Source organism: Strix uralensis, chromosome 9 (genome assembly GCF_047716275.1).
Source record: "Strix uralensis isolate ZFMK-TIS-50842 chromosome 9, bStrUra1, whole genome shotgun sequence".
NCBI classification, from domain to species: domain Eukaryota; kingdom Metazoa; phylum Chordata; class Aves; order Strigiformes; family Strigidae; genus Strix; species Strix uralensis.
In genome coordinates this window covers 15,243,061-15,255,155 of record NC_133980.1, presented here as the reverse complement: position 1 = coordinate 15,255,155, position 12,095 = coordinate 15,243,061, and the positions used below count along the sequence as shown (strand labels likewise).

Below are 12,095 nucleotides of genomic sequence, written 5' to 3'. Positions count from 1 at the left end.
CCAATACTCCTCCCTGCATCACAGATGCAGCTACCACTGCTAGGACTCTGAAGAAGATCACAAAGCCAGCAAATCTCTCCCAGGGTTTTATTTTGGGTCTATCAGTGGCCTGCTGTGTGCCTGCCGTGCTGAATCATCCCCCTCCCCTCTACAGAGTTCAGTTTCTATTCCTGCTCCCCAGGAATAATCCATAATAATCCTTTGTAATCTGTGGGAGTCCAGCACAGATGCAGGTTTAAGAGCTGTGAATACACGGAGCCCAGGGGTCAGACATATTTGTCACGAGATGCAGGATACACCTGGTACCCCTGCAGAAGTCTTGAACTATCCAACACAGACATGTAAGACCCAAGACTGCAAATCAGCCTCTGAATGCAGTGTGTATGCGTAACAGACACGAGCCTCACCAAATTAAATAAAATACCACTAACATGTATGTGCTTTTCACCTTAAATATTCGAAAATAAAGAGAGGGAGCCTCTGAATTTTGTTACCATTCATGTATACATTTATTAAGCCAAAGGAGTTTGATCATGTCATGGTATGTTACTAGAGCATGTGAGATCCCTTCTCTTTAACTTTGTTAACAATGGTATTTCAATTACTTGTTTGGTTTTTGCCTTTCAAGCTCCAAAGAAATTAACCCTTTCCACATTTTCCCATGAAAGGATCTTTTATGGGTTTTTTTGTTTTCTTATGGTACAAAGCAAATGTTTCTCAGACATGTAAACAACCACCATGGAAATGAAACTGCTCCTAAAGTTAACTTTATTGTTACGGACATTCTGTTAGATTTATATCATGTTAGATGTATTTGAGGTCAGTGACTCCTTCAATGAAAATGATTACTGTTATCATCACCTGCGCTGCAACAGTGCCTAGAGGCCCTGGTCAGGGCTAAGGCCCTTCCGTGCAAGGGGCTGTATGAATACTTCAGTGTAACTCTGAGGTCCCTGGTAAGAATGGCATTCACTGATGTGACCATAACCCTCTCTGCTTCCCTCTGCTCAGTGGTGAACCTCACAAATTATAGGAGCGGGAGTGAAACTCTTCTCCAAACTAAGTCTGGAGTTAATGTTCAATTACTGTTGAAGAGAAATGTTATTACAGGCCAATCCTGACGCCTGCAGTCCTGTGCGTAAAGCTGCTCACATTCATGGGAATGCTCATGAGTAAGAAACTCTTGTGGGAAAGGTCTGCAGGATTGAGTCCCTGGGTCATTGAATGCCTTTGCAAGAAAGCATGCAAGAAAAGCAGACTGGTTCCTTTTCTCTAAGGTTTCATCAGTATAATTCCAAGAGAGAAAGGGACAGGGTCAGTTGCTCGCTTTCAGCACCTCGAGCATTTTGAGTTCTGATCCCCAAATTAAAGAAGTCTCTGCTCTGCCTTGGGCTACTGTGACCAGGCCTGGAAAAGTCTGTTGGACACTCTTTGTCATCAGGAGGCAGTGGTTTGCCATTACAGCATGGAGGGCCTCTGTTTTATGGTGTGAAGGCTGCATCCTAGGCAGGAATTGTGAAGATTGTGTTCAGCCATCAGCAAAAATTATTCTGAAAACACTTCAGAGCAATTGCAGTTTAAATAATGATTATAACTTCATATTTGAGGTGGAAAAAAAAAGGATTACATGAAATAAATAGCAAAGAATCAACATCCCTGCACAAACTTAATGTATTCCTGCCTATGAAGCACCCCTTGCAAATTACTGCCCTTTAGGTTATGTCAGATGTTTAAATGAACCCTTTAGAGCTAAAATACAGTACTCTGAAATGAGGTTAGAAATATTTATAAAGGACTAATGGGAAGTGTGTACAATGCTCTCTTTAAAATAAATTTCCCATGTGGGTAGGCGAGGAGTGAGAGGCCTCAGTAGACATAGAGCCGATCTGAAATGGCAGCAGGCATGTGTGTCATGATCTGCATGCGCAGCCACCAGTAGTAATCCATGGGGTGGTAGCGGGTGTAGGGGGTCGTGGAGGTGAGCGCGTGGGCAACGCTTTCGATGACCGGCGAGGTGTCTGTCGAGCCGCTGTTGCAGTATGTCTCCATCTTGCTGACCTGCTCATCGAAGTACTTCCTACCATAGTCTTTGCGCACTATCTCAGGGAGCTCGTCCCACATTTTGTCGGCTATGGCTTTGATTCGCTCGGGGCTGTACAGGTTGGTGGCAGCTATGAAGTTGCCAGGCTCCACGATGCTGACCGTCACCCCCTGGGGCTGCATTTCGTACCGCAGGCAGTCGGAGAAGGCTTCCACGCCAAACTTGGTGATGCAGTACGGCGACCGGGCAGGGCTGCCCATCCGGCCCATCATGCTGCTGATGTTCACCACACGACCTAGGCAGAGCCCGGGCAAAGCACAGCTCAGCTGTGGGACCTGACCCAGAGCAGACGCCTGACCCACCACCCAACAGATTCCTGACCGTGCATCCGCCCGCCCCCTGCACATCCCTAAGGGCTGCCTGGCAGAGCTGCTCCTGGCTCTGCCTGAGCGCTGCTGTGCTGTGCAACGGCCGGCTGGCTCACTGCACTTGAAGGAACAGGCACATGGCGACACACAAAGCTCAGTGCTATGGAGAACACAGAAGAGGCCGGACAGAGCCTGTGCGGAGGGAAACAGGATCGCTCAGCAGCCATCAGGGCTGAGCCCAGACAAGAGGAGGCAGCAGCAAAGCCTCTGGCACCAAGGCTGAGCTTGTTTATTTGCAAGTCAAAGGCACAAAATCCAGGAGCCCAATGGTGGTTTATAGTGTCTGCCCCTTAAAGAGAATGGATTGCTCCTGCACTACAAATGGGCAGAGCAGTCTAAATCCACTGCACCCTTTTCCATGTGACAGACAGATTATGGCTCCAAGCACAGAGCTGGGGCCCTTCTCCCCAGAAGCCACCCATTTTGGCTGGGAGAATGCTGGTAGGAGACTGTGGATGCTGCAGTCTAATCAGAGGCAGCAGTTCTCTGCACTTTCTGTCAGTGCTCATCACTGAGTTGGGTTAGCAAGAGAAACTTTGACCACAGAAATGGATACCTTTCCACAGTGGAAGAAATGCTGCCTGGGCCACATACAGCCCAGGTCTGCAGCACAGGACAGCATTGTTAATGTCTGTGGATGACTCAGGAGTAAAAAATATATTCTCATTTAGTCAGGTAGTTGGCCCCAGTACAGGAAAGCTTTTGCCCCTTTATGCCAAGAGCCATGAAAACTCCAGGTCCGCATTCCTGTGCTGTACAAACCCCCCTCTCATATCTTACAAGCTCCTGAAGTACCAGCACACAGCTGACAACTTCCCTGCAAGAAGCACATCATAATACACTGCTGCTGCCCACCCCGCCAGCACCGACACAGCTGGTTTTTGTATAGAGGGGAGGAATTTATGGTGAGCTGCAGCTTCTGAACAGAAAAAAGAAGGTATGACGGATTAGATCTTGCGTGGGATGTTGCAGGAGAAGGCAGCAGAGATGGGAAAGAGAAATAATAACTGGTTTTCAGGACTGCTGCCTTGCTGTGTAACTAAGAGCGGTTAGGAAATCTGTTTGTGTGTAGGCTGTGGGCCATATTCTGTCTGTAAAGGTATGAAGGTGCCCAGTGGCAGAGAGAAGCATAATAGACCTTTCGGCCTCTAACACAGCAAGACAAGGGGCAGGATGAGGGACCTGCTCTAGGGAGTGCCAGTCAGGAGGAGATCACTCACCCTTTGACCTCCGGATGAGCGGCAGGAAAGCCTTGGTGGTTCGCACAGTCCCCCACAGATTCACTTCAGCTACTTCCATGTAGGTGTCCATGCTGGTGAACTCGACTTCCCCAAATGTGGAGATCCCAGCATTGTTAACCAGCCCCCAGAGCCCTAGAAGACAAAAATCAAGCAGAAAGATTTCCCTCTGTGAGACTAGTAAGAGCAGCCTGGAAAAGACCTTGCTAATGGATTATTGAACCACGCAGCAGAGCTTTTCATTATGACTTGTAATGATGGAAGCCAGACAGAAGAGAGTCCAGAGTGAACTTCAGTCTCCTGAGCAAATATAACCACAATCAGAATCTGCCTGTACTGCCCCACACTGCAGCCACAAAGTACTGTGAATAAGACTTCTCAGAAAGTTCTGAGCCAGCAAGCAGAGAACTTGTCTATGCTTTTCTCCTTGCCATTCTCTTTTTATCAGATTTTTTTAAAAGAAGCAAACTATAGTCTCTAAATGCAAATAATAAGAATAGGAATGACCTTGTAAGAAACAAAAGACTAATTCTTTCAAAGTAAAATCCCTTGTGTCACCATAAGAACTAGAATGTCTGCAATGCTGGGAAGGGGGACGTGGGCATGGGTGAACATGGGTGGGCATGCATGCCACGGCCTCTCCCTTTTATTCTGCTGCAACCAAGATGGCAACAACTGAAGCTACCAACTCATTTGGCAATGAAAAGAAAGATTAAAAAGGAATTTGAAACAAAATGCATTCACTTCATATAATGTTCCAATTGCACAAGCAACAGACTAAGAAAGGTCTGGGATGGCTTCTCTCTGCTGTTTAGAAAAGGCAACTTCATCCTGACCTATGCTTGAGAATACAGGGCTAGAAAACTTAATTTATATAGAAGATCCACATATAAAAAATAAATGTATAGAAAAGTAAAAGAAATAGGTTTATGAAAAATCCAAAGTAAAACATTACTGGTTGTTCTGCTTTTAAATGACCTTCATGTGTTGAAGTGTGGATGTTCTTCAGGGGAAAATGTAGTTTATCAAAGAGGGGAAAGGTTTCAGGAATGTACGCGCTACTGGGATTTTTACAGTCCTGGAGAATTTGCTGTCATCAACTCAGCAGAATGAGGTAGGCAGGCTAAGAAAGTCAGTTACAGCTACCCCTTGAACTCTGAAATCTGTAATATAAGGTAATATGTGCAGTGGCATTAATGATACTCAGCCGGCTTCATGGGAAATCCTCTGGAAAACCCCTCCATTTCCTTTCCCTTTTGAAAGTTTGGGGGAGACATTTCCATTACTAATCCCCAATCTCTGGGCACTGGCCAGGTTTTACAACATAAAGGGAGTCACAATAAACTTCAGGTCACAGGAATAAAGCACTAATCCCAGGGCCTTGAACACCACCCTAATTTCTGTTAACGCCCCTACAGGAGCTCGTGGAGAAAAAAGCAGTTTTCTTGGTAGATGCTGTCTTAAGTGGGAAGCTGCTTTCTGATATGGCACAATATTTAAACAGGCCACTTGCTCTGCACTGCTGCTCCCCAAAGCTTTGTGCCCTTCAATCATATGCTCAGCTTTTGAAATATGCCCTGAAAATGCTCTCAGAGCCCAGCTGAGGGAGCTCCTGCCACCTATGTGACCTTAATGCCCACTGCATGCACTTACCTTTCTCTGGGTCCTCCAGGCTGCTGTTCACGTGCTCCACTGCTCGGTCCACTTCTTTGCTGTCACAGACGTTGAGCTGGACTGTTCTCATTCGATCACTCTTCATGTTGTCCAGATCCTTGGAGCCACCATCTCCCTTGTCCTAGAGGGGAAGAAAGCGCTGGTTTGAATCTGGCCAAAGAGCTTGTGTAGAGTATCAAATGCATAGCAACCATCAAATCAAGCAAAAGAGAGTGCGCGGGGCAGTCACAGAATAATCAGGACAGTCCTGCAGCTCTAAGAGGAAGGGGAACAGACAGGGCTGCTCCTGCAGAACACCATTCCTCGAGCATCTCCACCTGACCATGAGCCCTGCCACCGAGTCAGCTGGTATGAACTGCTTCGACCACCAAGAAAGCAGCCAGAGCTGGATCTGCCCCAGCAAGGCAAGTCCTGCCCAGTACAAGCTCCTGAGATCAACTATGCCCCACTGCCGCAGTGGTGGGAACATGGGGCTGTCCTCACTTTGGCTTGCATACAGAGCACAGCAAATAGCTTGGCGGAGGTATGGGATAAAATAGCCAGTGAATGGCTGCACATGTACATTGCATGTGCTTCTCAGTCACGTTGCCAGCTCTGGGAGCGACAGTCCTAGAAGAGGGACTGCCTGCCCACTGCTCTCTCCCTTCAGCTGATCTACACACACGGCTCCCACTGCCTAGAAATCTACCTACTGCCTTCAACCAACTCCTACAGAGTCCAACCACCAAGTGCCTGGCCAGCTTGCCAGCTGGCAATTCCCCCCTGTGTCTTTTCCAGCATCTTCCTCTCTTTCTCTGCCTCCCGCATGAGCTTTTACTCACTCCCATTTCCCATCTCCACTCCTTTTTTCACAGCTCAGGACAACAGATTCCCCCCAGTATAGACATACTCACTCACAGCCCAGGCAATTAACTGCAGCCAACCCCTGAGATACCTTTCACACGGGCCAGATGCTGCTAGCAACAAGGCTGCCATGCACAGAGCTAGTCCCTCCACATCAGAAAAGCCTGGCTATGGTGCTTCCAGGACACAGACATGGGATATTAATATGAGTTTGGGACTATCCATGAATCACTCCCATGGTTATAAGCTACTGGACTGTGCTGGCCACTCCAGGGTACTTTTGTAGAGGTTGGTGAGGTCTAGCTCTGAAGATAATTGCTTTTTGGGAACATCCCCATCTTTACTGTCCCCTCAATATCATCCCTCACTAGAAGTCTTTTACTCCCCATTAACAGGCTGGACAGGGAGTGTGTCCCACAGGATCATCTGACGGCTGCTCAGATCTTCTTCCCTCACTGCTCAACCCTCCAGGTAGCCCTGCACCCTGTGTCAGCATCAGCAGGCCAGCATCTGAGTGCTCTTCGCTCCTGAGAGATGAGGCTTTTTCGGATAGATAGCTTTTTTTCCTCTGACCTAGAACAGGCCAGTGCTTCATAGCAGGGCTGTTTCCTGACTGCTGAATGACATTAGATTTTTCTAAACACCTCAAGCCACAGGCACTCCCTATCAGAGACTGCCAGCAGTCAGTTGTCAACGAGATGATGCTTGTCTCTGCAGCCTGAACCCAGGCTGCCCATGTGCCCCACCGAGCAAGAGTGCCCTTCAGACACCACGCTTTAGGTACCACACGAGGGTGGCCATACGTCCCCGTCTCTGTGTCACCTGTCTTCCAAAAAACCTTCTCCTGGCTCCTCTCATTCCTGGGCTTATCCACAGTGCTCACAGACAGATCACTAACTTAAGTACCTGACATCTCCTGTGTCTTTCCCCACCCTTCCTTATTCCATCACAGACTGTTAATACCGGTTAGTGTTTGTCCTTAAGAGAAGGCATCTACTGCACTCTCTTCACACAGAAGCATACTGCATACAAAATGGAGCAGTTAAAAGTCCCATGCACAGCTTAGTGGTGTTTGTTTTAATGGTGACTGAAAATAGTTTCGTGCTAAGTTTGCTGCTCACTCAAAAGCACCGTGGTGCCGAAGCCAGTGTGTGTGGCAAAGCATTGAAAAGCATCCAAGTGGCACATGTAGGAATGCCAATAGGGAACTGGCAAATGCAAGCATGCAAGTCCCTTGGAAACAGCAGATATGTCTAAAGGGAAGAGGAAGAACAATAAGGCCAAGGTGCTTCTTTCCCCGATACCAGGTCTGCGAGGTGCTACAAAATCTCTGGGCCACAGCAACACATCAGCCTCAGAGGCCTCCTAAGTTCTGCTGGGACCTGCACAGCATCCTCTTCTTCCTCCCTTAAGAGGGTTGGCTCTGCAAGCCAACATCCCTCCTGCCCTCCCACCCACATGCAGCTGGGTGCTTGGACAGGTACCCTTGGGGTATTAACCCTCTGGGCATTAACCCAGACCCACAGGGCCATTCCCTTGGCTCTTCAGAAAGGGCACGTGGCTGGTGTTTAAGTCAGGTGCCCTGTGATTGTGTCATGCTCTCCTAGCACAGGATGCAGCGTGTCCCACAACCCCCAGGCCCATATGCAGCAGTGGAAGGACCTTCCCATGCGACACCAAGAGACCAGTACATCTCCGCTGTCAGCTCCAGGATCATCCAGTTCCCATGGGAAGAGGGCCCAGCTCTTGGATACTGAAAAAGCACACCACTGCCTCACCTTCCTCTTCCCATGGTTGCTCTCTGGGGCCCATGGGCTTCAGCCTGTATCTTTATCAGCGTGTCCTTGAAGCGGTATGTAACACCCTGCGGCTCTGAGCACTCTTGAGCCCTGCAGGAACTGGCCTGCATGCTGGCTGGCTCAGATAGCCTCCGCCTTCTCATCCCCCTGCAAGACCCAACAGGCCTGAGCATACAAAGCAAAGCAAACAGGGGCTCCACCACACTCCTGACAGCCGTGACAAACATCGCATATGTCCACTGGTAACAGATACTGATGGAAAAATACCTTCTTCATCTTGTGTCAGCTGGCTCCTCCAGCTATTAACCGAAGAGGAAAAAATCAGACAGCTGCAGCGTGATCTTTCATTGGATCCAGTCTACCACTGTCTTTCGGCAATAAAGCATCAACACAACTCTCACATTAATGTATTTGCCAGGGAAAATGTTAGGAAGAAACTGTGTGTGAAACAGCACACTGTTAACACAGATCCATCCTTGGGCTCCCTGCAGTCATGACTCTAAACACCTCCCTCAGGTTTCCTTCAGTAAAAATACAGTCAGGCACTCAGGATCTGGCCACTCTAGGAAACCTTTCCTAATGAAGAGTCAGCACTGCACACTTTTAATCTGCAATAAAGATGTGATATTCCTAAGAACAGTGCATACCCTGAGGACACGACGGCTCCCCAAGCTGGAGTATGCTTCTGATGTGCAGGTGCTCTGTGAAAAACAGTCCCATGAAAAGAACACTGAAGTTTCATAGTCATTTCCTCTCTGCCAGGGCTAGGTCAAATATACCCAAGCAAAATATGATGCTTCTTATTTCTACCTTCACTTCTATCTAGCATTTAAAAACACACCAGGCTTTTTCTGCCCCTAAAATCAGCACCAGCAATAATTACACTCTGAATTCTACTTATGGTTTTGCTAGTGAAAGCTGTGGCACAATGAGAAATCAGCTCAGTCTCCTGGAGTTGCTTTAGTTCTACAGAGCAGTTCTACACAAAGTGTATGTCCCGAAGATGCATAGAAGGCCAACCTGTCAACTAAGGAGCTTTGGCATTTTACAGTGTTTCTCTGATAACAAATGCCATTACCAGTCCTGCCATAGTCACACAGATTTTGGAACATGGGATGTCAGTTCAGCTAAAGAAGCGATATTTAATTACACAGTGATACAGCAAAGCCTTCTGCTGATTTCTGCTGAAGAAATAAATATTGATCAAAGCCTAAAAGAGTTCTGGTGTGCTGCTGCATGTCAGCTTATGCTAAAATTGTCAGAGGTCAAGATTTTACACTAACATGCATCCAGAAGAATGAGTACTGAAGACACCAAAATGGAAGGGAGGTTTCAGTGACAGTTAAAACCATCCTCACTGAAAATTGGGTCTTTCTAGCAGCTCAGACAGAGGAAGTGAAACCCAGAAGTAACTCTGCAGTTTCTGTCATTTTTCACTTCTGTCAACACAGAGGCAGGCTGTTATTCTAAACAGTGGGTTTTAAGTCTGCAACGTTCTTATATTCTCTGATGTTGATCTTCTGTCACAAAAGCTGAGTAGAAACATCTGCCAGAAAAATACTCATCCACCATCTCTCTTCTTGACACCTTTTGAAAAGCAGCAGTTTATAAGTGTCTCGTTCTGCTGTAAAGCCTGTAGAGGGAGCCCAGGTTAAATAAATCCTTGACCCAAAGCCGAGACACCACAAGGGACAGAGCTGTCGAAACACAAACTTCTCTTTTGAAAAAATGCAGTAGAAAGAAACTAATAATTTAAGCAAAACTTAGTAATAATGGAAAAATTAACAGCAGAAAGAGTACTGATAGCATTAAAAAACACCTGGCAAATTCTCTTTAAATAACTATTTGAGATACATTTATAGGGATGAGTAAGCTAAAAGATTAGGATCGAAATAACTGACCCACCCCAGGATATCCTGAGGAGTAAGTTTGTTTGTTGGGAAATGGCCACGCAGCTAAAAAAGTGCAGTGCTTCATAAGGAGAGAGAGGCTAAAGCTCTCTCCTATTCTCCACGACCAGGCATCACTGACTGCCACAGAGAGCACTCCTGGAGAGTGCATCAAGACCGCACCACTAAGCTATCTGTGGCCTGATTCTGCTCTCATTTGCACTAGTGGAACTCTATTGCCTTCACGGTGATTTCGGGAGACCCTCAAAGCATACTGAGGTATGGCTGTACTCATGAATATAGAAAAGCATGTTCATACCACATGCCATAATATCACTGGTGTGCATGTCACAATTAATCAAAATATATTAATAATTAATCAAAATAAACCCTTCATAAAAAAGTATAGTCTGAGAGCAGGGTCAAAGGTCCAGACTCAATCTGATCCCAAAATTTGCTTGTGGATAAGCCTATAAAATTAAATTTGGGGTTCCAGTCCATCAGACAGGTACCCTATATCTCCCTATACCGTTCAGTCCTGGTTCTGGTCTAGACCAGGTTATGCTCTATGAAATTCAAGCACCCACGTCTTTCCCTTTGGGCTACCAACAACCCTCCCTCTCCCTGTCAGAAAGCTGTGCAGTGTGGAGAGGGAGGACTGCATTTGCTACATGTCTGTGCATGTGCCACAGGTGAAGAATACAGTTTTTGTTTTCCCTACCTTTTGCAGGCAGCCAGCGTAAATAATGAAGCCTTTGGTATGCAGGTGCTTGGCCAAGGCAAATCCAAACCCTGAGTCACAACCTGTTATAAGCACAGCTCTGCTGCCAATCTGCAAAACAAAACAGAACAAAATGCACTGGAATTGAGTATCTGAAATCAGTGATTTGCAGTGCACAGAACAAAACCATGTCCTGGCCAGGAGCAGTCCGTTCCAGGGACGTTCTCTACACCCATTGCCAGCTACTGCCACCCAGTGCCTCCTGAAGACAAGAAACAAAGGTTTCATACCGAGTTGACCCCAGGGAGGCAGGATCACTGTCCTCCCAACACAAAGAGAAGTTCAGCACCTCTGGCAACAGGCTGCCAAGGCAAAGAGGCCAAGTAAACCACCATTCTCTGGCGGTTCACATTCATCTTGAAATCTGAAAATATACCAGACAGTTCCCAAGATGCGTTTTCCCTTCAGTAGGAATTGTTCCTAGATGTTCAAAGCAGGCAGGAGTCCCCTCTTCTGTGCCATGCAGCCTGCAGGCATGGTGAAGATAGCTTGACTGAAGAAAGGATATGGATTAACCCTACTGAGTGCTCCCTCATCTTTCTCTCTCTAGCATGTAAACCCTCTAGTGCTGGGTTTTAAAAGCTAAGCAGAAATAAGTGGGTCTAATATTTGAAATTAAGACCAGCTGGTCATCAGTCTGTTTGTTTGCTCTTTGGTCTTCTTATTTTTCCAACTTATAATTTAAACAGAAGTATACCTCCTTCCTTCTCCAAACCCTTTCTTCTAACCCAAAGAAAGGCAGCAGTTAAGTGACGTGTTAAAAATTGCATGGTGCATCAGACATTCCAGCAGCAACAAGTGCACATGCAGCAAGGTGCTGCTGTGGGTGGGATTAGGTAATAATTACTTGCAACTCAGTCCAATACATCTCTTTTAACAACTAGAAATTTGGCTTTCCCCAGCATACACAGGGACTGATCAGGGTCACACTGGAAGCCCAGCAGTGATGCAAGGGCCATACCTAAATTCCTCTGAGACTGCCCCAGGGTTATGGAGCAAGATGTGCATGCTCTAGCACAGCTCCAGTGCTGAGTTCTGTGCCATAAGACAGGCAAGAGGGCAAAACATCCCCCTTCCTTTTGCCTGGTGCTGTTCCTGGCAAGCTAGCACCTTCACGGAGAGGGCTGTTAAAGGCGGCGGCCACTCTCCAGATCAAGAGGTGAGGACTGGTTTATTTACGTCTCTTTACACAACCATACTCCAGAAAGACTACTATATTAAGAATTTGTCATGCAAATTCCCTCCACTCTAAGGTGGAAGATTTCATCTGCTGAGTTCCAAAAATAGAAAAAACCCACTAGTCTGTTTATTTCCATCCTTAGCAGCATGTACCATGCTACGTCAATGGAAGCTCTATGATAGGAAAGAATTTGGAGTATGCTGGAGAGGTCCAGCTCAGAGT

At 46.8% G+C, this 12,095-nt stretch overlaps 1 protein-coding gene across 2 annotated transcripts in view; it reads right to left on the bottom strand.

Moving 5' to 3' along the window:
• Positions 1 to 485: 485 nt before the first annotated feature.
• BDH1 (3-hydroxybutyrate dehydrogenase 1) overlaps positions 486 to 12,095 on the bottom strand; it is a 16,395-nt gene continuing 4,785 nt past the window's right edge. For both annotated transcript variants that reach the window (XM_074877501.1, XM_074877500.1), the window contains exons 4-7: positions 10,634 to 10,744; positions 5,361 to 5,502; positions 3,690 to 3,842; positions 486 to 2,336 (exon numbers count right to left, since the gene is read on the bottom strand). In XM_074877501.1, the coding sequence (XP_074733602.1) occupies positions 1,867 to 2,336; positions 3,690 to 3,842; positions 5,361 to 5,502; positions 10,634 to 10,744 (876 nt within the window). In that variant the 3' untranslated portion in view covers positions 486 to 1,866. The remainder of the gene's footprint in view (positions 2,337 to 3,689; positions 3,843 to 5,360; positions 5,503 to 10,633; positions 10,745 to 12,095) is intronic.